At 41.8% G+C, this 27,793-nt stretch overlaps 1 protein-coding gene across 2 annotated transcripts in view; it reads left to right on the forward strand.

The window, feature by feature from the left end:
* Positions 1 to 27,793, forward strand: part of FNIP1 (folliculin interacting protein 1) — a 160,643-nt gene that overhangs the window by 106,645 nt on the left and 26,205 nt on the right. For both annotated transcript variants that reach the window (XM_040344656.1, XM_040344657.1), the window contains 3 exons: positions 2,982 to 3,183; positions 4,248 to 4,333; positions 25,025 to 25,171. In XM_040344656.1, the coding sequence (XP_040200590.1) occupies positions 2,982 to 3,183; positions 4,248 to 4,333; positions 25,025 to 25,171 (435 nt within the window). The remainder of the gene's footprint in view (positions 1 to 2,981; positions 3,184 to 4,247; positions 4,334 to 25,024; positions 25,172 to 27,793) is intronic.

A 27,793-nucleotide genomic window follows, 5' to 3' on the forward strand; every position in this document is an offset into this window, starting at 1 on the left:
AGAAACAACAATTATGCCAATCTCAGCACAATGTAAATCATTAAGAACAGTGATCACAATAAAAAAAGATAGTGACATCCAAAAAGTGCTTCAATCAAAAAAGTGCATGGTGCAACATGATGTAACAAAAAATATAACCACAAAATAGTCCACAAAGTAATCCAAAAAAGTAGCATGCATAAGTGGGCATGAACAAAATAATTTAAATAATGTGCCAATCAAAAGAAAATCAGATGATGATCAATACTGACAGTGCAGTGTTTTAAAAAAGTGTCCAGTGCACAATCCGTGCAGAAAAATAAATAATGTTCTTTAAAAGATCTTTCAATCAATAAAAATAAATAAATAAATAAAGTGAAAATATATAATATCAAATATAAAAGTGCAAATAGTGATCCAATGAATCCATTAAAGAAACTTGAGTGGTTGATGCTGAACATGCAATCGTGCTTGTATAGAATCCTTCAGGCTCCCCACAGTGTGAAAGTAGCAAAAGGTTTCACCAACACTAAACTGTGGATCATGGGCAGATAAGAGGGATTGTACTGTGAGTAGAATATAAAAATGTAACCCAGTGCAGCTAAACAGCAGAAGTAACTGGAAGATATGGTATACAGCAACACAACCAAAGGATGTTGGCACTCAATGGGTTAAATGAAGATAAGTCTCTCAATGGCAGTGATGGCAAACAGGAAAAAGTTTATTCAATGATGATCATGAGAACCAAATCCAAAGATCATTGCTGAGATGGTAAAGGAGGGATATAAAGTAATTGAATAAATAATTAATATGAGCCTACGGTTTTACTGGAAGTCCCCAGAGCAGTGAGGAGCTGATGATATCCATCAATGGAACAGTGCAGCATGGAGGGCGCCAATGATCCTGCTGCACAGAGAGATCCTGACTTGGATGGCAGACCCGCTTACCGGCGTCGTCTGGGATGGCTGGCTTGCTGCTGAAGGAGGAGGGGAGCCGTGGCGGCAGAAAGGATGATGCTCACCACAAGTCAGCTCGCCAACCTGGCTGGCATGCTTGTGAGTAGACAGGAGAAGCCGCAGTCTGTGGGCGGATGTGGATCCACTCTCCCTGGAGACATGTGGGGTGGAAATGGCAAAGCCGCTATGATCCAGAATCGCTATGATGGCCCATGCGCACGTAACGCGTTGTCATGACAACAGAGTAGCTTGCGCTCCACGCTGGTTCTTCTGGCCATCACCACTCTGGCCAGTGCTGCACGCCATCCAAATGAGTCCTCCACGTTCTGGATCATAGCGGCTTTGCCATATCCACCCCACATCTTGTGGCGATGACACGTCTGCTGACAGTCCATCCAGGTATTGTGGCTCCATATCCGCCTGCGTAACGTGGCTTCTCTCTTCTCTCAAGTACGCCAGCTGGCTTGGCAAGCTGACTTGTAAAGAGTGGCTTGTCATCCTTTCCGCCGCCACGGCTCCCCTCTAACTTCAGCAGCCAGCCATCCCAGACCACGTCAGTGAGCGGGTCTGCCGTTCAAGCTAGGATCTCTCAGTGAACATTGGCGCCCTCCATGCTGCACTGTTTCATTGATGGATATCGTCAGCTCCTCACTTCTCTGGGGACTTCCAGCAAAACCGTAGGCTTATTTAAATTACTTATTCAATCAATGACTCTATATCCCTTCTTTACATTTACTATCTCAGCAATGATCTTTGGATTTAGTTATGGTCATTAAATAAACTTGTTCCTGTTATCACTGCCATTGTGAGACTCGTATCGGGTTATCGGGGTATTGCGCGCACCCGCGTATAGCGCGCACCCCTAATGTGGACTTGAAATTCATGTGTTTTTTTTTTTTTTTTATTTATAACTTACCATTTTGGTGTCTTGCCCGGCGTCCATTTGCGGCCTTGTCCGGTCCGGCGGCCTTCGTGGTGTTCTCCAGCGCTGGTCTCTGAGCCGATCAGCGCTTCCCACGCTGTGTTTGAACGCCGCCGCCGACATATACCGAGCGCAGTACACTCTGCCACGCTCGGCTCCTCTCGGCTTCTCTCGCATAACCGCGAGGGGAGTCGAGCATGGCCAAGTGTACCCGAGTGTATTGCACTCGGTATATGTCGGCGGCGCAGTTCAAACTCAGCGCGGGTATATCGCGCACCCACGATTTTGCCCTGATTTTAAGGGCAAAAAAGTGTGCGGTATAAGCCGATAAATACGGTATAGTCCATATGTGAACCAACAAAAAAGGAATATCCAATCACTGATGAATCGATATGATAGTCCTATTGTAAGATGCACAGTGCAGCAACCAGTGAGCAAATAGAAATCCTGTGCGAGGAAACAGCAGAACCACAATGTGTCACCAATCACACCAGTGCACCACCACCTATAAAGTTATATGCTTACCAGAGGTAAGCTGTAATGGGCCAAAAGTATTGGACTTGTTCCCAGTAGATGGCGGTCTCCAATGGCAGGGAAAGCGAGCGATCAGATAAAACGATCTGGCCGCGAAGCTCAGCGTGGATACCCAAAATGAAGAGAGACTCGTATAGTGTGTATCGTATGGTGAATCAGATTTAATAACCAAAATGGCAACTTGCAGTTTAAAAGAGTAACATACATCTGTATAGGACAATGGAGAGCCGGCCGGCATGCGATCTCCTGTTCAGAGCGATGACGTCAGCACGTCTACCTCCCGATGTACGTTTCGCTATAAGATAGCGTCGTCTCTTATTGTGCCTTTTTTTTGCCTTTTCTTTTTCCCTCCATGTCCATTGGGTCATTTTGTCAAATTGAACATTGATCATCCAGTTTTTTGAATGGGCACAATAAGATTTCTGAAAAGTAAACCTTGTTGTGCAACAATGATCATGATAGGATTTCTGGTATACATAAAGTAAATTTATTTTGAATGGTTTTTATAGGATTTGCATTTTAATTTATGGAGCTTCTGTTTCATTTATTCAAATAGTTATAGGCATAAATCAAGGCTTTTCCTTTTTTAGGTCAGTAGAGGAAAGCTTTAACATGTCAGATGAAAGCTGTGGGCCCAGCCTGGGTGTTGTGCGGAAGAAGAAGATCGCCATAGGTGTAATTTTCTCGTTGTCATCTGATGAGGACGAAAATGAAAAATTCCATGAGTTTTTCTTCTCTCACTTTCCTCTTTTTGAGAGTCACATGAACAAGTTGAAGAGTGCCATAGAACAGGTACACTTAAACGAAAAGGTTATTTAAAAAAAAAAAAAAAATTCTGTATAAAACATGTTGGTTTGTCCGTGCTCCTATTTGATAAACATGAAAAGTTGAATAGGAAAGAGTGGGTATGGCGTTGCTCTGATATAAAAACGGTTGTGTGGTTCCCTTTGGATAATGTGTATGGAGTCACATAAAAGTGCTCTAAAATTAGACATTCATACATGTAAATTGTGACAATAGAAAATACCTGTAAAATATAATTTAACATACTCTGCAGAGCAGCACCCATACCCACTCTTTCCTATTCAATATCTAAGGCCCCCTTCACACTGAGGCGGCGTCGGCGGTAAATCGTCACTATTTGTAGCAGCACTTTACCACCAATTTCGAGGCACTATTTGACTATAAAACCGTCCCGCTAGCGGCCGAGAAAGGGTTAAAACCCACCTCTGTAGAGGCGCTTTGCTGGCGGTATAGCTGTGGTGCCCCATTGATTTCAATGGGCAAGAGTGGTGGAGGGGCGGTATACACACCGCTCCAGATGCGGCTAGCAGGACTTTTTTTTACCGTCCTGCTAGCGCACCGCTCCTGTGCGTTCACACTGCAGCGGTTGTTTCAGGTCGCTTTGCAGGCAGCGCCTGCAAAACGCCCCAGTTAAGGGAAACTTTTTCTTCACTTCCTGTCTAGGTGACACCTGCCACAAGAATCATAAGCAAAGTGAAATCTCACAAAAACAATGGGTTACTTTTTGAAAAAGGTGATTTGTAAAGGGGTACATGAAGACCAGAAGACACTGGCCTGTTGGGCTTATAACTGAAATCTAGCTCTATTTCTGTAGTAAAAAAAAAATACATGGCAGGCTTAAAATTTGATGACAAGAAAATTCATCACTTTAAACTGCAATTGGTTTAGAAATTCTTATTTTTTATTTTATATATTACAACGGTTTAGAATATTGTCAAAATAGCTGCTGTGTTTATAGACGCTCAATAACATTTGCCTTTACCTGGGTAAAACATGTTTAAGAAAATATATAATCCAGTTTTTAATGACTATGATATATTTTTCCTTAAAAGGCAATGAAAATGAGTCGGAGATCCGCAGATGCCAGCCAGAGAAGCTTGGCTTATAATAGGATTGTGGAGGCCTTGAATGAATTTCGGTAAGTGCAGTGTTTTAAGTGTAGCCTTAATTATAAGGGACCAACTCACCCCTGTGGGTTGGATATGCGACTTGAAAATGCATATTAAAGTGGATGTAAACCTTAGTAATAAAATTTGACCTGGGTACCTATATCTGTAGTGTTTTCTTCTTTCGTCAAAGCCCTAAGTCCTGTGTCTTTCTGCTGCTCTGTTCATCTGTTATTAGCATGATAACTTATGACAGGCTCTCGACACAGGAGATAAAACCTGCCTGAAATTTGTGTCTCGGTAGGTCGCTATAAATTAGCAGAGAGCTGGTCTATTTACAGCACAGCTGTATATGACTCTGTCTATGTCGAGGGGGGAGGGTGTGCCTTTGCTCCAATGAGCTGTCACACAGTGTATGCCCAGACTTCACTTCAAGTGCTGGACAGGAAGAAAACATTTCCAACACCATTTGCACTTTCTAAAGAATATAGCAAGTTGAAGACAGCAGATATGCATGTAAAACTTATGTAGGAGGATTTGTTTAATCTGTATCACGTCAGGTTGCTCACTTAACTTTAAGTTCTACGAGTGGAAATATCTGAGATCAGTAGTCCAGATGCGTGAACATTGGATTGATACAAACACTGCATTAGTGGTTATACAGTGGTTGTGTTTAATCGTATATAATTGAATCCAAGTCTGTGGTATTCAGAAAAGAAAGGGACTGTTTTCTGGACTCTTGATTACATCACAGTTACCTCTTTGTCTACCACATAATCTAGTTGCTTCTGATGGAATGACCAAAATTAAAATAGAAGTAGTTTTACTATTATGTGTTCTGTTGTGTATCTTAAAGTAAATTTAGAGGTTTCTGCCAACCACATTTCTATGAGACACTCCTTTACTTTTCTGCTCTGTTCTATTTAAATCTGGCTTTAGACTAAGGAGGATGGTTAAATGTGTAGGCATGATCTATTAAAAGAGAAGTACCATATTTATCGGCGTATACCGCACATTTTTTTGCCCTGAAATTCAGGGCAAAATCGTGGGGGCGCGTTATACAGGAATGCGGGTCCACTATAGGTGTGCGCGCTATACGCCGGAGCGCGCAATACCCCGATAAATACGGTATATGTTTTTTTTTTTCTGGTGTATCCAGACTCCCATTGTAGGGATGACGAGGTGCCTGGGCTGATTTCTGTGACGTCAGGAGAAAGTGGACTTTAGGTCTGCTCTCTGCCGAAAACGAGTTGCACTCCTGTGATCCATAGAAGTCGTACAGCCAGACAAGCTCAGGCTGGACTTCTCCTTTAACTGAAATGTAAATAAGCACACTAACATTTCCTGAACATGTTTTGTTATAATTATAGAGGCAGGTGAGGGGGTATGACCAGACCTCCTGAGCAATATTTTATGCTAACCAGTCCCTGTCTCTATTGAGAACTGTTGGCTGGGACTCTGTGGCACTTCCTGATGCTTCTCAAAGACAAGGAGACCTGAGCCTTAATGTCAGAAACAATATATGTTTTTTTATTTTATTATTAATAATATTTGTTATAAATAATTGGCATTTCTTCAAATTGGCTTTCTTTTTTTTTTTCTTATCCATTTTTTATCTTGCTGCTGCGGGATTGAAGAGCAGGTCTCCCGATGTTGACAATACTATACCATGCCTTTGTAACGTGTGTTGAAATATCCAGTTATAGTCCATGTCACAGGGTGATCATGCATGAGTACAGTTGAGAGACAGGTGCAGCGCATTGTCACCTCATTACAGGAAGTGCCCAAACAAGGACCTTTATGGGGGGATTACTAGGTATTTTATATCTTTACTTTAACCACTTAAAGGGGTGGTTCCCCCTAAAACACATTGCTAACAATAGATTCGTAAGACCCGTTACACTGCGGGTAGGCTGGCTTTTTTTTTTTTTTTAGTACATACCGATATCTCCCCGTCTCGTTCCTTGTCGGTGGGCGTTCCTAGTTGATTGACGTTCCTCGGACGGGCACGTACGTGACGTCACGACTTTCCGAAAGAAGCCGAACGTCGCTGCGCATGCGCCGTATAGAGCCGACTCTATACGGCGCATGCGCAGCGACGTTCGGCTTCTTTCGGAAAGTCGTGACGTCACGTACGCGCCCGTCCGAGGAACGTCAATCAACTAGTTCCGCCCACCGCCTAGGGACGAGACGGGGAGATCTCGGTATGTACGAAAAAAAAAAAAAAAGCCAGCCTACCCGCAGTGTAACGGGTCTTACGAATCTATTGTTAGAAATTAGTTTTAGGGGGAACCACCGCTTTAAGCCCCGGACCATATTGCTGGTCAAAGACCAGAGCACTTTTTGCGATTCGGCACTGCGGGTTAGGGTTTCCCATTGAAGAATATGGCTAGGACTCAGGAATTGGAACAGGGACCTCCCCCAAAGGTGGGTTTCCAGAGGTCAAAGGTCACAGGGCGTGGCTTACCCACCCCCACCAAAGTGTACCGCCTACCCCAACTAAGTCGGGGAATGAACAAGTCGGGGAAAGCGTCTTGCGCGCTTTAACTGAAAATTGCGCGGTCGTGTGACGTGGCTCCCAAACAAAATTGGCGTTTTTTTTTCCACAAATAGAGCTTTCTTTTGGTGGTATTTGATCACCTCTGCGGTTTTTCGCAGAGGTGATCAAACAAAAATAGATTGACAATTTTGAAAAAAAAATGTATATTTTTAACTTTTTACCATAATAAATATCCCCCAAAAATATATAAAAAATCAATTGTTTTCCTCAGTTTAGGCCTATACGTATTCTTCTACATATTTTTCGTCAAAAAAATCGCAATAAGCGTGATCTCGCCCAGAAGAGCCGACCTGCCGCCGTAAAACTGCGGCGGCTGGTCGGCAAGCAGTTAAAAGAAGGTCACCTATGCAACATGTTGCAAGAGCTCCGCATCATTCATTCAGAGTTTCCTGTGAATGAATGCCTACAGGTGCTGCTAACCATTGTGGCCGATGGTTTGTAGCTCTTAATGAACTGCAAAGGTGCTGGTGAGAGTCTGCAGGAGACTTCCTTTATACCTACCTGAGCCTGATTTCGATCCAGCAATGTGCACAAGAGCAGCTGCTCCCCCAACTCTCTCTCTCCCCTCATTGGCTGAGACACAGCAGTGGGAGCCATTGATTCCCGCTGCTGTAAATTGTAGCCAGTGAGGAAGAAGCGGGAACAGGGCTGAGCCGCGCTCTGTGTGTCTTATGGACACACAGTGGGGCTTGGGAGGAAGCATGCCCAAGTGCCCCATAGCAAGCAGCTTGCTATGAGGTCACTCGATGGGGGAGGAGCCCAGAGCGCCGTCTGGAGACCCTAGAAGAGGAGGATGGGTGCAGCTCTGTGAAAAAACATTACACAGAGCAGGCAAGTATGACACGTTTGTTTAAATGAAATAAAGTGGTTTAGGAAATTACATTTTAGTTATGGTGTTTAACCACTTAAAGCGTGGGTTCCGCGGGTTTTCAGTTTTTGTCTTTTGGTTCGTTCTAACGCTCTTACCTTTTGTAATCGGCAACCGTGTGTCCCAATCGTTTAGCCGACTGGATCCGTTTTGTCCCACAAACTATATTTTATAAAATCCAGCGATGGACGTTTCCATCTTAACTGTGGGCACTCTGATAGTCACAGGATAGTCTTCCGGGATACGGTGAATGCTCCCCTACCTAAAATGGAGAATTAGTAGCCGCCCATGTCACATGACCAGCTTGCCAAATCACATGACCCGCTTGCTGAGTCACGTGACCCGCGAGAACGCGGTATTACAGCACAGCGCGTCTCCTGGGAGGATCAACACTCACTCCCAGGAGACAGCGCGCTCTCTCGGGGAAAATTAAATACACGCCCACTCCCGCGGGGAAAGAATGATTGACGGCACACTCATGCTGAATAACAAAGGTAAAGAAACGTCTAAAAAAAAAAAAAAAATGTAGTGCGCTTATACGATGGCTGGTTGTTGGATTGAGATAAACATGTAATATAGGGTGAACCTCCTCTTTAAGGACCGCCTAACGCCGATATACGTTGGCAGAATGGCACGGCTGGGCACAATCACGTACCTGTACGTGATTATTATTATTATTATACAGGATTTATATAGCGCCAACAGTTTGCGCAGCGCTTTACATCAGGGAAGACAGTACAGTCACAATACAATCAATACAGGAGGGATCAGAGGGCCCTGCTCATTAGAGCTTACAATCTAGAAGGGAGGGTCAAGTGGAACAAAGGGTAGTTAGCTGTGGGGGGTGATCAGATGGACTCAAATGAAAATACAGTTGTGTGGGAAGGGTAGGCTTCTCTGAAGAGAAGTGTTTTCAGGGATCCTCTAAAAGCTGATAGAGAAGGAGATAGATGGATAGATTGGGGTAAGGAGTTCCATAGGCATGGAGAGGCTCTAGAAAAGTCCTGGAGATGAGCATGGGAGCAGGTGATGAGAGAGCTAGAGAGTAGGAGGGCTTGAGAAGAACGAAGAGAACGTACAGGTTGGTATTTAGAAACTAGGTCAGTGATGTAGCTGGGGGCAGAGTTGTGGATGGCTTTGTAGGTAATTATTAGTATTTTGAATTTAATTCGTTGGATGAGCGGAAGCCAGTGGAGGGATTGACAGAGAGGAGTAGCAGAGACAGAGCGGTTGGTAAGGTGGATTAGTCTGGCAGCAGCATTCATGATGGACTGAAGGGGGGATAGAGTATGCAGAGGTAAGCCAATGAGGAGGGAGTTGCAGTAATCGAGGCGAGAGATGACCAGGGAGTGAATTAAGAGTTTTGTGGTGTCATTGGTTAGAAATGGGCGTATTTTGGAGATGTTGCGAAGGTTGAGGCGGCAAGATTTGGACAGTGATTGGACGTGGGGCTTAAAGGAGAGTTCAGAGTCCAGGACTACTCCTAGGACCTTGACATGTGGGGATGGGCAGATAGTTGTACCATTAATTTTGACAGAGAGATCAGGGGAAGAGGCACGTGGGGGAGGAAAAATTATAAGTTCCGTTTTGGATAGGTTGAGTTTGAGGAAGTGGTGTGACATCCAAACTGATATATCTGATAGTAAATTAGTGATACGTGAGGAGAATGAAGAAGTGGGTTGAGGGGTAGAGAAATAGATTTGAGTGTCATCAGCGTAAAGATGGTATTGGAAGCCGTGGGAGGCTATCAGCTGACCCAGGGAGGAGGTGTAGACAGAAAATAGGAGAGGTCCAAGAACAGAACCTTGGGGGACCCCAACAGAGAATGGAAGAGGAGAGGAGGAAGTAGAGTTGTAAGTAACGCTAAAGGTACGGTTGGATAAGTAGGTGGAGAACCAGAGAAGAGTACAGTCACGGAGACCAAAATTGTGGAGTTTTTTGAGGAGGAGTGGGTGGTCAACCGTATCGAAGGCGGCAGAGAGGTCCAGGAGTAGGAGCACAGAATAGTGTCCCTTAGTTTTGGCTGTTAGTATATCGTTTGTTAGTTTTAGGAGAGCAGTTTCTGTGGAATGTTGAGGACGAAATCCAGACTGAAGGGGATCATGGAGGTTATTTTGAGCAAGGTGGACGCTCAGTTGGTTGTAGACTAGACGTTCAAGGAGTTTGGATAAAAAGGGGAGCAAGGAGATGGGGCGTAGGTTGTCAAGATTGGACGGGTCCAGTGAGGGCTTTTTAAGTATGGGGCTGACTAGTGCATGTTTCAAAGAGTTAGGGAAGATGCCAGAAGAGAGGGAGAGATTGAAGATGTGGGTTAGAGAGTGTAGAATCGAGCCAGAGGGTGAACGTAGCATTTGCGAGGGAACAGGATCCAGAGCACAGGTGATAAGATGGACGTTGGCAAGTAATTTAGCGACCTCGTCTATAGTGGTGGGGTTGAAAGAGGGAAGTAATGACTGTACCTGTAGGCATGAGGTGTGAGGTGTGGAGGGTATCTGAACAGTAGAGATCTCGTTGCGAATTGTATCAATCTTCTGCTTGAAGTGATTGGCGATCTCCTGGGCGGTGAGTGAGTTAGTGGGTGGAGGCAATGGAGGACGAAGGAGAGAGTTGAAGGTAGAGAAGAGTTGACGGGGACGGGATGATACGTTTTTAATAAGGGTGATAAAATAGGTCTGCTTGGCAGTGAAGAGGCTAGAATTGTATATTTGGAGTGCAGATTTATACTGGGCGAAGTCTTCCTGGGACTTAGTCTTGCGCCACAGGCGCTCGAGAGCACGGCTATGTTTTTTCAGACTTCTAGTATCATTTGTTTGCCAGGGTTGAAGGGGACGGGGCCTTATTCTGCGTGTAGTGAGAGGGGCCAGTCTGTCCAGTGATGCTAGAAGTGAAGTGTTGTAGACTGAAGTGGCTAGGTCGGTGCAGGACAGGGGTGCATTTTTGTCATAGAGGTGGTCAGTCTCAGAGTATAGAAGAGAAGGGTTGACATGGTGAAGGTTTCTACGAGTAACTGTTAGGCATTTGGGGGGAGAGGATGTGGAGGAGAGTGAGAGAGTAAAATTAATAAGGTAGTGATCAGAGAGGGGGTAAGGATAATTGGAGAGGTTGCATAGATTGCATAGGTGGGAAAAGACAAGGTCAAGAGTATTGCCTTCAGAGTGAGTAGGAGCATGTATCCATTGCTTCAGGTCAAAAGAGGAGGTTAGACTGAGAAGTTTGGAAGTTGCAGGAGTGTTGGCATTAGTAGGGATGTTGAAGTCGCCAAGAATGATTGTGGGGATTTCAGAAGAGAGAAAGTAGGGTAGCCAGGCAGAGAAGTCATCAAGAAAGGAGGATACTGGACCGGGGGGGCGGTAAATGACAGCTATCCTTAGAGAAACTGGGGAGAAGAGACGAATGCAATGCGCCTCAAATGAGGAGAGTGACATAGAGGGAGGTGGCTGAAGTACCTGAAAGGTGCTATGTGGGGCCAATAGGATTCCAACACCCCCTCCTTTGCGTCCACTGGGTCTGGGGGAGTGAGTCCAAAGAAGACCACCGTGGGATAGAGCAGCAGAAGACGCGGTGTCGGATTCATGAAGCCAGGTTTCAGTAATGGCGAGTAGATTAAATGAGTTAGCGATAAAGAGATCATGGAGGGGGGTGAGTTACAGACGGAGCGAGCATTCCAAAGGGCGCAAGAGAAAGGGAGTCTGGTCTTGGGAAGAAGGGAAATGGGAACTAGATTGTGTGGATTGCGACTGCATGCAGAGGGTGTAGGGCAATGGGTGCGTTGAGCACAGTTAGATGGAGGGCCAGGGTTTGGGGAGACATCACCAGAGGATAGGAGAAGTAGAAGGGTGAGGGAGGTAATGTGGGAATGCGATTTATATGAGGGGACATGCCCCAGCGATTTGGAGCATTGGGCATTTGGTTTTAGAATTAGCATGAGTTGGTGAGTGCAGTAATAAGAAGAGGACAGAAGTGAGGGTGATATATACAAGGTGTGGGGTGGCGAAGAGGGGTGAAGGGAAGACAGTTTAAGGATAGAAGACACAGCTGTCAGAAGCAGTGCATTTTAGAAAGGGGAGGAAAAGTAAAACCTCCCAAAAAAAAAAAAGAAAAAAAAAGGGATACCTGTATTATAAAAGACAAGTCATTTAATACTTTCCTGCCTTGTCCAATCGCTGAAGTGCAGAGCAGAAGTGATTCCACTTATAGAAACGCCCCACTTGAAGAATAAGCCCCAGACGCTATGAGCCCCCTGCTAATGCCTCCCCCTAAAGGATGCTTACATTTATACTGACAGATAGGGGGTGGGTGCATTTCAATTAGCTAATCAGGAGGTATTAAAGTTATGCTGATCAACAGGGCAAAATTCTTTGGTCAAAAACAGATCAGCAAGAGGGCAATAAAATTAATGGGCCGTGATTTTGGGTAAGTCAGAGGAGATAATAAAACATTGTAAGGTGGACAGATCTACAGAGGGTTAAGCAAATACAACATGCCAGTATTATCAAATAGACATAAACAAAACAGACAGCAATGTTTCAAATTCTAGGTGGATCTCAGACAGCTGAACATACCATAGTCATTTAAACTAGAGAAAACACATCAGTTTTCAATTCAGGGTGGATCTCAGACAGCTGAACATACCTGTGAAAAGACAGAGAAGAATTCTTCAGACAAGTGCAGAGCAGAAGTGATTCCACTTATAGAAACGCCCCACTTGAAGAATAAGCCCCAGACGCTATGAGCCCCCTGCTAATGATTGTTAAATGTCCAGCCGTGGGTCGCGGGCACGCGCTTGTGACCGGGTTCGAAGCTCCGTGACCGCTGGACCTGCTGACGTGATCCCGCCAGAGTCCCGTGATCGGTCACAGGCGCTGAAGGACGGGGAGAGGTGTGTGTAAACACACCTTCCCCGTTCTTCACAGTGGCGCTGTCATTGATCGTCTGTTCCCTGATATAGGGAAAGGCGATCAATGACGTCACACGTCCAGCCCCGCCCCCCTACAGTTAGAAACACATGAGGTCACACTTCACCCCTTCAGTGCCCCCTAGTGGTTAACTCCCAAACTGCAATTGTAATTTTCACAGTAAACAATGCATTTTTATATCACTTTTTGCTGTGACAATGGTCCCAAAAATGTGTCAAAATTGTCCGATGTGTCCGTCATAATGTCGCAGTCAAGAAAGAAATCACCGATCACCGCCATTAGTAGTAAAAGAAAAAATTATTAATAAAAATGCAATAAAACTATCCCCTATTTTGTAAACGCTATAAATTTTGCGCAAACCAATCGTTAACCGCTTATTGCGATTTTTTTTTTTTTTTTTTTACCAAAAATAGGTAGAATACGTATAGGCCTAAACTGAGGGGAAAAAAACTTTTTTTTTATATCTTTTTTGGGGATATTTATTAAAGCAAAAAGTAAAAAATATAGCATTTTTTCAAAAATGTCGCTCTATTTTTGTTTATAGCGCAGAAAATAAAAAAATGTAGAGTTGATCAAATACCACCAAAAGAAAGCTCTATTTTTGGGAAAAAAAGGACGCCAATTTTGTTTGGGAGCCACGTCGCCGACCGCGCAAATTTTCAGTTAAAGCGACGCAGTGCCGAATCGTAAAAAGGGGCCTGGTCCTTTACCTGCATATTGGTCCGGGCCTTAAGTGGTTAAGTGACACTTTGACCATTGGTAAGGGAGGAAAGCTAAGCCAGCTTTTTGGTTTCCGTTTTTAGTTTGCACTGCATGCTTTGGTCTCAAAGGCATAAAATCAGCACTTGACTAAGTCATGAGATGCATAGATTTGTAGTTCTGGTCACATTGTTTACAGACATGTGATAGCAAAACAGTCGCCTCTGTAGGGATGTATTTAAGCAATCTTTCTGCAAGGTTAACAAAAGCAAAAAATAAAATTGATATTTATAATTGAAAGTCTAATCATATGCTTTAATTATAAATCCTGTTACTGTGTCATTGAGACCACAAAGGGCTTTTTGCTCTGTTAAAACTTTCATCGGTATGCAGTATTCTGTTTAGCAATATTGAAAGTGAGCTAGAGTAAGATTTTTCAGTTGCTAGTATTTGCTGATAGACTAAATTACTCAATGGCAAAGCTTTCCTGGTTGTTTTTTATGATCTAGCTGTATCTATTATAATTGTAGGAAATCAAAAGTGCCTGTATGTGGAGAGTTGTATTTGGAAGTCTCCGCTCCACTTTTGAAATTGAACATATGGGTAGCAGGTGTACAAATTCCTCCTCTTAAGTTTACAGTCGGATGTGTTGGCAAGAGCCAGGCCTTGGAGTCCTGTTTCCCATAATCTGCCTCTAAATTTAAACTAGTTTCATTTGTGATCAGTGGCAGAAGCCTGGTCTCAAGCGGCCTGGGTTTTGGCTGGCTGTATTTATTAAGGTCAAGGGCACTTGGCCTCTGATCTATACAACGCAAAATTCCCTTAAGAGGAGCTAGGTAGATGCCCAGAATTCTGCTTCTTACCTTCGCACAGATCACATCACATGTTGTTTATTAGGAACTGAGCCGTTACTCACGAGGTGTATGAATGCACTACCAACAAAATAATTGGGCAACATCAAGCAACCAGTAACCTCAGAAGCCCTTAAAGTGCCATTAAACCCCAAACCAAAAATGTAATATATTGCAGCTCACCAGCAGTCATTTTTTGTGTGTAGCTGCATTAGTATTTTTTTATTCCTGTGTTCACCTGGTGATCAGCCAGTAAATCCCACCTCTTGTAGTGTCCCCCTCACTGACTGAAGGAGCAACCTTTGGACAGCAGGATTGTCTATTTCGGGGAGAGAAATTTTAAATTCTCTAGTATATTTGGATGCATTAACAAATTGAAGCCAAACTCTAGCTAGTACTTTAAAAGCAATTACAGCTACAGTTTTTTTTTTGTTTTTTTTTTGGGATAAAGGTTTTACAGAAATAAAAGCTGGTCATTGTAAGCAGCCCTGTCAGTGTTAAATGGTTTGTTGCATCTCTCTAATTGCTACATCAGCAGTCATACTTGTTTTGGAAAGCAACAGACTTACTGGCCAGATCACCAGGTGAAAAAAGAAAGCAAATGCAGCCATCACATCAGGCACACCCTAATCATCCCATGTTCATTAGTATTATTACTCAGTGTAGCAGCAGGAACATAAGAAAGATCTCCCTCTTACCGACTCTGGCAAAACTGTGCCGGCAGGGACTCTTTCACTGTGCCGGCAGGGAAATCAATGTTCCGGGTCATGTATATGTAGACACACACACCTGTGTTTGTGCTTTAGGGTGCACACCCTAATGCAATAGGCTGTGCACACCTATGTTTAACGTCTATATGTTAAAACCGTATTCCATTTCTTATGAACATGTTTTGACTGCTTCATGAATCTTGGAGTGACTGAAGGAAATTGTTTCAAATACATCAGGCAGTTGAATGGGGACTTTGGTTTTCTAAAATTTGCAAGATGGATGCTGTCTGGTTACGAAGAGGGACATCACTTTTTGCTTCAAGCGTATGTAATCCCAATTACTTAAAGCTTTCCTTTTTTTTTTATCATGTGGTTGCAACTTCAAGTTATTTTCAAAATCGTTAAACCTGCCACTTTCGTTAACCACTTCCATACAGGGCATTTTCACCCCCTTTCTACCCAGACCAATTCTTAGTTTTCAGCACTGTCGCACTTTGACAATTGCGCGGTCGTGCGGCGTGGCTCCCAAACAAAATTTACGCCTTTTTTTCCCCCACAAATAGAGCTTCCTTTTGGTGGTATTTGATCACCTCTGCAGTTTTTATTTTTTGCGCTATAAACAAAAGAGCGACAATTAAAAAAAAAAAAAAAACACAATATCTTTTACTTTTTGATTTAATAAATATCATAATTTTGTGTTAAAAAAAAATTGCAATAAGCGTATTTGATTGGTTTGCGCAAAAGTTCTAGCATCTACAAAATAGGGAATAGAATTATGGCTGCTTTTTTTTTTTTTTTTTTTATTGTGACATTGTGGTGGACACATCGGAAACTTTTGACATGTTTTTGGGACCATTGACATTTACACAGCGATTAGTGCTATAAAACTGCACTGATTACTGTGTAAATGTGACTGGCAGAAAAGGGGTTAACAATAGGGGGCGCTGAAGGGGTTAAATATGTTCCCTAAAGTGTGTTCTAACTGTAGGGGGAGGGGTACTCACAAGGGGAGGAGATCGATGTGTGTTCCTCTGTACTGGGAACACACATCTGTCTCCTCACCACTGACAGGACATGGATCTGTGTGTTTACACACACATCCATGGTCCTGCCGTGATTGCGGGCAATCGCGCGTGCCCGGCGGACATCGCGACTGCCGGGCATGCGCACCGGGTCCCGAGCAATGCAGCGGGGGCGCGCCCCCTAGCCGCCCGAGAAGGCTAGGATGTCATGTGACGTTCAGTCTGAAGGACGGAGGGTTCCCGCCGACGTCTTTTTACTATGACTCGGCAGGTTAAAATAGTACATGGTGTGCTGCAAGGAAGGTCCTAGTTCAGGCGCTGTTCTTTTATAAGGTCCCTTTCACACTTGTGCTACTTGTCCTGCGACTTGGGACTGACAAGTCTTACCCATGATTTCCAATTTAGTACCATTCATATCTGTGCGACTTCAAAGTAGTCCCTGCACTACTTTGGTTCGACTTTGATGTGACTTGAGGTCCATAGACCTCAAGATTATACAGGCATTGCTTCAAGTCGCGCGACTTTCAGGTCGCACAAGTGTGGAAGGGGCTTTAGTTGACAACGCTTTGTCCCCATTGTGCTCTTGTGATCAATCACGGTTACCATCCACTGATTAAACAATTGGCTGTGCTAAAAATAATTAGTAGCCTAAGTTGACATAGGCTGTATAAAGGTGAAAATCTGAGGCATTGGCTAGATGAGGCAGAACACATGTGAAAAGCAGTCATAACATGTTTTGTTCCCTGTCAGAGTTTACAGAATCCTTACTCATCACATTGCATATACAGTACCATGTCTGTCAAAGGCCTTGTAATGAGTGTGGGCTATTAAGGGGTCTAATGTAATTGAAATATTATATGTATGCCATGTTGGTATTGGCGCCAGATTGATTTACACTATATAGAACGGTTAAAACAATAATGGAAAACAAAAATTTACTTTAGTATGCCTGAAGATGCAGTGGAGTCATACCATTGTACATGATGTAGGGAATGGCAAGAAATGGTGCATTCATTTAAAGGCCAGGTTCACTTTCCTGAATGTGTTGCATGTTAATGTATGTACCCTGTATTTGGCACTTGACCCCACCCTTCTCACGTGAAAGTGGGCAGGGATTTTCTCCCCTCACCAGCTGTCACAATTTGATATCGACATTTAATTGCCCACACAACTGTGCCACCCATTCATAGTTTCCTGTGCATAAATAGACTTTAAGTTTTGTGGCCAACTTCCTGTAGTTCTCAATGAACTGTGAGGGCGCTAGCGCGCGCTCTCGTATTTTGACTTTCCAGCTGCCTGTATTGGGTGACTATTGCTGAAAACTGCATTAAACATGCAAGCAGGGTTTTTTTTCGAACCCTTCGCACCCACAGCGTGTGATGAATCAGAAAAAATTCTGCTTGCATGTTTAATGCAGTTTACAGTCTCCCATATAATGCTCATTGATGCCTCATTCACACTGAACTGAGCATCCACGAGCTTTGTGTGACTGTACAATGTAATCACAACTTTGTAGTGTGAAGACCTGCAGATTGAATAGATTGTTTAGCTCCATCAGCCATTCTCTTTTTTTTTTTTTTTTTATTAACAAATATTTAACCTGAAAGATAGAAATTCCATACTACCAAATCATTTAATACTTTCTCAACCTTTTTAACCGAGAAGAACTCTTGAAATAACTTTTCAGGCCTTTGGAAGCCCCCGATAATAATTTGGCTGCAGCTCACAGGGCATTAGTGTGATTATTAAACTGAGATTTAAAATATAAATGTGACAATGCATATTTAAAATCTGGGGCTTTTCTGTTTGACAATTATTTTCAGTAATTATAAAGAAATGTATAAATATGGACAGAAAAGAAATGCAGGCAGTGAAAATTGGTGTCCCCCCGCCCTCCTAAATTGGTGGTCATCATAGGGCCCATTCTATTTGTGGTCCATATAGGGACTCCCTTACTTTGTTGATCAGTGCTAGAGGTGTCCCCTTACACTGGTGGTTTGTTGTGAAGTGCACCCTTATATTGGTAGCCAGAGGTGAAGGACCCCATTACATTAGTGGTAATGGGGTCCCTTACAAATGGCTAACAAGGTAGTTTAACGTTGGTGGTTATCAAAGGGTCTGGAATTGATCATTGCTCAGAGCACCCTCTAGAGCAGGGGTAGGCAACCTTAACGAGGTGGTGGAGATCTACCTGAGAAGTCAAAGATCACTGGACACATTGTTGCCTCCTGACACCTGGTTTAAACTTCTAATTTCCATACTACCGTGTTGCAAATGCATGCATTGCATGGCAATCATGGGTTTAATTCAGGTGGTGAGGAGTCAACTTATCACTTCCTCATCACCTGGGGGCAAACACACTCTGATCCCTTTTCAGAGAAGCATCAGTGCCTAGTGCACTTGTGAATGAGCCCTTCCTGGCATTCGGCATCGCATCAGTGTAAAAGCAGCCCTATACTATTATGTCCAGTTTGTTGCTTCACAATGACCGACCTGAAGATCTCATCTTTCCTGCTGCTGACACCACTCTGGAGAGCGCTAGCCAGGATAATAGGTGGAGTGCAGTTGGTATTACTCCGCATGGGACAGGAGCCAGCACTACAGAGGAGACATCGGCTTATGCGGCTCTTGCTACCTACTACAGATCCAACTTTACAAGTAGTCCCGCTACATTGCACTCTGTTTGATGCACTGCAATGGCAGGTCAGCAAGCCCAGATCACAATCTACCAGTCACCTGTCTGCGATCTACAGCTTGCTGACCCCCGCTCTAGAGGAACCCTAGGGTTTTAAAGAATCCTGGTTAAAGCGGTAGTAAACTGCAGCAAAAAATAAACAAATTGGGCCCCGGCCCGTTTAGGGCCTCATGTACACTGCTGCTGGTAGACGGACATTTCGGAGCAGTTGGGCATTATTTTTTCAACTGCTCCTGAACCCTCCTCTGTTATCAGTACATGTACACAGGGTCGTTTATAGTAGTTTCTAGGCAGTTGAGTTTAGAGGCTTTTTTTGGAACCCCCAAAAAATGCATTCAGAAGCTGTGTTTAGAGGCATTTCAAGTGCCAAACGTGGTAAATCGAGTTTAGCAGTGTTTCGTTTAGACCTTTTTCATTTTAACCCCAAAAATGTTTTTAAAAATTCAAACGCTTCTAGATGCAAACATGGCTAAACGCGGCTAAACTGAAGTTTTTAGATGCCCATTTCTAGCTGTCAAGTTAAATTGTTCAGGAGAGGTTGAACGTCCCGTGTACATGAAGCCTTAGTCATAATGTGCTAGTATGAACTGCATGCTAGCACATGTGTGCGGGGGTCACTGTTTACGGCACAAATGCCGTTCATTCAGTAAATATATCATATCTCCGGTGCACGTTTAGGAGATATTTACTGTCCCTATAGTCAAGCTTTATTAATCGTCTTGGGGAGTTTTTATATATATATATATATATATATATATATATATATATATATATATATATATATATATATATATATATATATATATATATATATATATACACACACATATATAAGCTTATGGATTGTTCGGTATGATAATTCCCACAGAAAGTTTTAGCAGAAGTGACTAGTAAATAGATCTCAAATGACAATTAAAATAAACGGTATGCTTTGTTAATGCAAAACAGTTGTACTGGTAAATGATGTCTGTATTAAGAGGGAATAGGGTGTGAGCGTTGTACACTGTCTATGCTGTGCCCTTGGTCTGTGAGCCTTTAATACACTCATTTCTGCTATGGAGGGTTTCCTTTATTGCAGTCACATGTCTGCTGGACAGCAGCCAGTGCAATCTGATCTGTTCAGGAGGCAACACTATCAGCAGCAGATTCAGCCAGGGTTACCAGAATAGTAAATAATGTATCACAAGACTCAGTCTATTTGCTCGTTGCAAACACATTTTAACAGCTTCTAGAGTAATGGATTTCACAAGTAGTTGGTTTACATATAAAGCATTTGTTCAGGTTTGTAATGACTGACCATATAGGAAAGGATAAAAATAAACGCAGGGGAGTGTTTTTAATAATTATGTTTTATATTGGTTTTGCCACTTGCTGAAATGTTTTATTTTTAAGCTAAAATACTTAAGAGCAGTTAAAGTATAATGTGCAGCTGTCATTTCAGAGTCTCTACTTAAATTTCAGATGTTTTTATGTTGGTGGCCTGTGAGCTCTGACTTTGCAAAAATAACAATTAGCCCTTTTTCTTTTTTTAATTGTATTTTTATTGAAAAATATTTAGAGTACAATTCAAGCAGTATTTTCAAATATCAATTAGAAAAATAAATAAGCAATTGAAAATGATAACAGTGGTATTAAACGAAATATAAACAGAAGTGAATAAAATAATTAAAAAAAACATAGATAAGAGTCAATATAGGTTGATCATCAAACAGAAAAAGCTACCATACATTAAGAGGCTATGTCCATCATTAAAAGGGGGGGGGGGGGGGTTGGATAGGCAACAAAGGCGGGGGCAAGGAGGTACAAAGAGGGGAGAAGATGGTAATAGGTGGCATTCAAAAACCCTAACAAAACCACAGGGGGAGTTGGGGGTAGAACCTTCACAAATTGAATAAAAATAAGTGCAGGATGTTAGTAGAAATATCAATGGGAAGAGCCATATATAGAGCGGTTCCAGGAAACCCATATATATCAAATCTATCAACAGCATCCCCTACCATAGCATAGCTGTCATATGCTCCATTCTGCGGATATCATTTATAGTTTGAATAACCTGGGCCTGAGGTGGAGGGGAGTTGGACAACCAACATGCAGGAATAGCTCCTTAAGACATAGGAGGCCAATTTATTCGAAGCTTTTCCCAATCCAGGGATTGAGTCCTTTTCTAATAACAAAATGTTATTGTGGTTTTGCATTTTTCCCAAAGAGTGCCTTTTCCTACAACAATGTTTTTATTTTTATGTGAAATAAAATTGTACAGTTTTTATATAGCTTAATATTGTATCTTTACCTCTGTTGTATACTGGAAATATTCTTAAATGTATAATGGTTCATTAAAGTGACAACTGAAAATAGAATTGCTGAAATTGCGTGTCTTTACTTCAAAATGTGTTTTTTTTTTTATAGGGCAGCCATACATAGAGCTCAATTTGTACCATTAGCTAGCTGCAATGTACGGGAATTACAGAACAGAGTAGCCTTCTAATTTAAGTGTAGGCCCTCTTTAAAGTGTTTGTCATGTTAGTGAGGAGTATGGCACAGTGCTGTTAAGTTGTCACACAGACTATGTAATATAAGCTGATATTGCTGTGCTGCAACTTCCAATTATAAAAAAAATCTATTTAAAAACATATCTAAAGCAATCTGCAAGAAAGTATGCAATATGCATTTACACAAAAAGGGTATATTTACTAAACCAAAGATTGAAAAAGGTATACAGAAATATATATATTTAATTTGTACTTTAAGCACAGAGCACCTTGTAAAGTGACATCACTGATTGATTTGCAGAGGAACGCAATAAGACTTTGTATATGGACTGTTCAATAATGGAATAGAAACAATGAATTTTTGCACTTTTTTTGATGTTTAAAATGTTTTATGTACTGGAGCACTTTATATACATGATGAAGTTTGGTTTTCACAGTTAATTTGTGGGTAATATTTGTTGTATCACAATCGAAGATAATTGGATCAGGATAACTTAATTGAGCGCTGTGTACTGAGGTTTAAGAATGGCTTACTGGAAGACTACAGAGGAAGAACTATGGGAGGTTGTTATAAAGGTGTTCCTTCATATGTAAATTAATCACTTCACAGAGTGCAGGGCTCTGGGAGGGAGGGATCTGAGGGGTGGGGCTTTCCCTGTTCACATTGGTCGGCATATTTAACTGGGCAAGACTTGAATTCTGCATAGTGTAAGCTTCCTGACGGGCTCAGGCTTGAGCCCATCTTTAGTTTGGACTCTTCCTGTAGGTGTGACTGAATGCTAATTAGGATGTATTCAATTCCACCCACCATCAGAGCTGTAGACTCTAGCTGCTGCAGGAAGTGGCTGTTGAAGGGACAGAGTCCATCAGCAGGATATAGCATGTCACTTGGTACAGAGCCAATACTAAACCCAGAATATCAGAGGAAGACAACTGAGCAACATGGTACAGTGTTATGATCTACGCTGAGATTGATCATTTCATTCAGTTCTAGTAAAGAACTTAGTAAAAAGTTCAGAATTGTGTTTTATTGCACGTTTTATGTACGTGTGAAAAAAATGGGGAGTTTTGCATGAGTTCAAGAGCTGTTATAGTATGAATGGAGCTTTATTGTAGAGTAAAATGGTTTGTAGTTGCATGTTTGTGTCATCAGTTGATGGGAGTAATTTTCCAATGCACATACTATGAATGCCTGGCCAGAACTTACTATATCCTCTTACTTGGAATGATACCAGGAAGAGCTCAAAAAGAGTATGTGTGTGTAATGGAAAATTTTTCCTCAATCCACACAGCGATCTCTGTGTGTTTTTTCTTTTCACTTTGCCACTATTCACATGTGCTTCACAAGTGATAAAGTTGTATAATTCTGGAGCTCTGACTTGCTGTTTAACCATTTGTTATAATAATCATTTCCAAGAACCAAAATCAATTAAAATGTAACTAAAGGCAAAACTTTTTTTTGTTTTGGGCAGAGTGAAGAGGATTTAAAACATGTTGGGTTTTTATTGCTACCTCTGCCCCATTAGGGAGATTCACCCTCTCTTTGTTCTGTTTACCATTATCAAAAAAAGTAAAAATAAAAATAAAAATTGTGGTTGTCCACAGCAACAGGAGAAATATTCAATGGGGAAACTAGTTCTGATGATCTAGGAGGGCCCAATGGTATCCCATAATTTGTAGGGATTTCTTCTCACTTCCTATTCTGCCTATGGGGCAGGAAGTGAAGATAAATTTCCCCAATTGGGCACAGATGAAAAAAATAACAATTAGTCAGGAGATAATAACCCTCTTTTTTATGTTATTCAAAATGAAGAAAAAGGTGTTTTGCCTATAGTTCTACTTTAAGCCCTCTGATGAATCGTATACTTCTGAAATCATGGACACGAAGGAGAATAATACTTTGAATAGCCAGTATTCCCCAGAACAGGATTCCACAAAAAAAAATGAAAATCTAAAATGCTTTATGTATAAAAACAAGCTATTGTTTACAGAAAAACCTGGAATTTTTTTTTTTTTTTTCGTGTCAATTTCTCCTTTTCATTTAGCCTAGGTTCACAATGAAAAACAAAAATGCAGTGCTATTGGCAGAATCTGATCGCATGGGTGTGAAAACCCATGCAATCTGATTTAGGTGTGGCAAAAAAGGGAGTGCGATTTGAACCATACAAAATGCAGTGCAATTCTTGTGTAAATCTCATGCAGTTTCCCGCACCACACAAGTGTGAACCCAGGCTTTAATTGGGAGCAATAAGTCCAGATGTGACATGCAGCAATAAATCTCCTCTGTCTGTCAATGGGATATAGGTGAGGGTGGACACAGTTTAAGGGTCTCGGGTACATTTAACTGCTTTTTCATAGCCAGGAAAATAGGTAAGTGTTCAGTTGTATTTAAAGATTTTAACAGTTCCATGTTTAAAAACATCAAGTAGTTCTGCCGATCTGGAGTTCATCGAAAAATAGTATTAAAGACATTTTTATTGAGAAAGGAAACCTGAAGTAAGTCGGATGCTGCTTAGTGGGCACCATGGTGTTCCTTAGATTACCTTTCCCTACTGCCTGAATCTGCTACCCAGTCCACAAAAACACTTCACCCCACCCACACCTTCTCTATACTGGGTACTTATGGTCAGGCCTCAGTGCTGTGACTTGGCAGCAGTCACAATGTTGGAACTTGCATAAGAATTTAAGATAGCTGTGGCAGGGGGGGTAAGTATGACTAAGGTAAATTATGGCATCTTATGACACCAGGCTTAGGTTGATTGATTTATTTTTCTCCTTCCATTTTGGTTCACTAAAAAAAAAAGTATTCATGAGGGGACAAAAAAAAAAACAAAAAAAAAAAAGAGGCACTTGCACATATGTGATTTGTTATTTTAGTAGTAGTCTCGTACTGCTTTAGTCCATTGATTAATAAAGTCTGGAGTTTAGGGGGAGATAAAGTGACCGGTACTCCCCTCCTCTACAGCAGTGTGACGCATGCCAGCTCCCTTCCTGCGATCTGCTTCCAGGTTTGGCTTGTTCGGCCACCATTTAGGCTTGTGATGATGTAACTGCGCTCTATGTGCATGGGAGTTCATTCATCCTGGCATCTGTAAGATGCTGTGACTGTGCAATTATGGCTTAGTGTACAATCTGAATATTTTCTGGCAAGCAAATAAGATACTTTTATTGCAGAAAAGTTTCTTCTGCAATAAAATGATTTCTGCTTAAAAAAATGTGAATGCAAACGTTCAGCTTTAGGTTATACCTTTTGATTTGTTAACTTAAAGTGCATCTAACCCCCAAAAATGTTTATTTTGTGGAGTACAAATCCTTAAATGTGATGACTGCATTAGTTTTATGTGTCTTCTCCTTTTATTTGAACCCAGCCAGTCTGTTTTACTTTTTCTTTTTTTTTTTTTTTACTTTAACAGGCCAAGCTTTTCAGCAGGTAGAGGGTTAAGACAAACCATTCACCTATGATAGGGGTGCTTAGAATGGTCTGCTTGTATGCATTTAAACAAAACGGTTATCCAAAAAGGAAAAAAACAGCAAGACAAAGGCTCTTGAAAGAAATGTTACGAGCGGGCCGTTCCTTCAGTGCGCATACACCGATGACGACCGCGGTAGTGTATATAGTAAATATGTCCTAAATGGTGCAAGTTTAGGAGATATTTACAATACCTACAAGTAAACCTTATTATAGGCTTACCTGTAGGTACAAATAATGAGGAAGACTTTTACTTCCTCTTTAAGAATTACTTGATTCACGTAAATTCCAAACATTCTGCAAACTCCTGTGGTAAAAATTGATTATGCCCGTTTGATTATTTTAGTTTGTATAATGAATTATTTACATAGTTGTTTCTGTACTATTCTTATATATTCTAATAGAAAAAAGTCTTAATTATTTCTGTGTTTTTACCATATACAGGACAACGATCTGTAATCTGTACACCATGCCCAGAATATCTGAACCTGTTTGGCTAACAATGATGTCTGGATCACCAGAGAAAAATCACCTTTGTCAGCGATTTATGAAGGAGTTTGCCTTCCTCATGGAATACACATCAAAGAATCAGTACGTATTTACAGTACATTGTTACAGCTCCAGAAGTGTGTGTGTATATGTATATATATATGTGTATATATATATATATATATATATATATATATATATAATTTGTGTTCAAATTTGAATTAAAAAATTACAATAGGCATTTGGCAGCTTTTTGCCTAGACCTACTTTGTTTACATTTCACAGTGCTGTTTGGCTGGTAAGCATCTTCCGTATTCCCAAAGGTGCAGGTTATTACTAGGCAACTCTTCTGTTCTAAGACTCCATCCATGTAATCTAGTTATAAGAGGCAGGAGCTGGAAAAAGGTCAAAATCCTGAGGCGCATGTAAGTCTTCCTTCACACGGTTGAGGAGCGGTAAAAACATGCAGTATCATCCATTGAATGCAGCCCATCTTACTGAATGGGGGCAGACTGCAACCACATGCAATGGACAAGGTTACGGCGCAGTGCTGAAGGTTTTGGAGGTTAAAGCCGGTGGAGAGGAGATTACATACTGTCTCCTCACTGCCAGTAAAATGCCCTCTGAAGAGCAAACCACTGTAGATCACTCTTCAAAAGGCTAACATTAAAGTGAACAATTCCTAAAAGAACAGTGGTATCTAGGAACTTTTAAATGTAGTGACATGGAGGGTTAGCAGGAACAAACACTGAGTGCAGATTAAGATCAGGAGATCAACAATTGATGATGTTTTCTGAAAAGAGGATGATTCTTCTCAACAGAGGAGGTGTGGCTGTGCAGGTAGCAGAAAAGGTAAGTATTCACCTTTGTTCCTTGTCTGTAGTCTTTTTAAAGAGAACTTAATACCTGATAATCCTGTTTGGCTTTATCTTTTATTACTGTAGTGCCTTAAAGCCAAGCTCTACCCAAAAGGGGAAGTTTCGCTTTAAGCCCTCCTTCTAAAAATGGCACTTTTTGGTTTGGGGAAGCAAGTTACTTGGTTTTGACAGATACCCGCTCTCAATTCCGCTCTCAATTCCGCTCAGATCACCTAGGCAAGTTCTCCATTCCAAGCACACCCCCACCTCTTTCCACGCAGTCATCTGGGACACATTACAAGTCCCAGAAGACTGCAGGTTCATTCACAATGCGTGGGGACACCCAGCTGTAAAGTTGCAAGCTGTCAGTCGGGTGCCCACAGTTGACATGTTGGCGCCGGGGACAGAAGATGGAGGGAAGGGACAACTGCGGTGAGCATATTGCTGAATTCTGGGACAGGTGACTGTCTGTTATAAGTCAGTAGCAACAGTTTTTGTAGCTGCTGACTTTTAATAAACACAAATATGGCTGGAGCTCCTCTTTTAAGCTGGCCCTACACTAATCAAAATCTGGCCAATTTAACAGGAATGGACCGAATTTTATATCCTTGTATGGTCACCTTGGTTGAACAGAAGTTGATTCCCGATCGACACTTGTTAACCACTTAAGACCCGGACCGTTGTGTTGCTAAAGGACCAAACCCCTTTTTGCGATTTGGCACTACCTCGCTTTAACTGATAATTGCGCGATCGTGCAACGTGGCTCTCAAACAAAATTGACGTCCTTTTTTCCCCCACAAATAGAGCTTTCTTTTGGTGGTATTTGATTACCTCTGCATTTTTTATTTTTTGCGCTATAAACAAAAGTAGAGCAACAATTTGGAAAAAAATGCAATACTTTTTGCTTTAATGAACATCCCCAAAAAATGTATATAAAAAAAATGTTTCCCTCAGTTTAGGCCGATACGTATTCTTCTACATATTTTTGTTAAAAAAAAATCGCAATAAGCTTTTATTGAATGGTCTGCGCAAAAATTATAGCATCTACAAAATAGGGGGGGGGGGTAGTTTTATGCCATTTTTATAAAAAAAACTAGTAATGGCGGCGATCAGCATTGTTTTTATTAGGGTTGTCCCGATACCACTTTTTTAGGACCGAGTACAAGTACCGATACTTTTTTTCATGTAGTCGCCGATACCGAATACCGATACTTTTTTTAAATGTCATGTGACAGTTTTCAAACCACAATACAGACTAAGGATATTTTCTTGAGAATTATGAAGAACTCTAACTCAAGACATTATAAAAGAATAAAAATGAGTAAAAATGAATAAAAATGTTTTATTTGCTTGTCACGCAGTAGTAAAAAACTCAAAGAATTTTCATAGAACATGTTGATAAATACAAAAAAAGTATTCTATTTAGGTATCGGGAGCATTTGCGCGAGTACGAGTACTCCCGCAAATACTCGGTATCGGTACCGATACCGATACTAGTATCGGTATCTGGACAACCCTAGTTTTTATCGTGACTGCGACACTTTTGACACTATTTTGGGATCATTGTTCATTTTACAGCGATCAGTGCTATAAAAATGCACTGATTACTGTGAAAATTACACTGGCAGTGAAGGGGTTAACCTGTAGGGGGTGCTGAAGGGGGGGTAAGTGTAACCTAATGAGTGATGTTTACTCTGTGGGGGTGTGGCTTGGTGTGTCACGTCACTGATTGTCGTTTCCTATGACAGGGACCAGACGATCAGCGACAGTCAAACTAGGAAGCACGGGGAGAGGTTTGTTTACACTTGACTCTACCCCATTCTTCAGCTCTGTGACCCGATTGTGGGACACCGGCGGCGATCGGGTC

This window comes from Rana temporaria, chromosome 3, assembly GCF_905171775.1.
Source record: "Rana temporaria chromosome 3, aRanTem1.1, whole genome shotgun sequence".
Classification (NCBI taxonomy): Eukaryota; Metazoa; Chordata; class Amphibia; order Anura; family Ranidae; genus Rana; species Rana temporaria.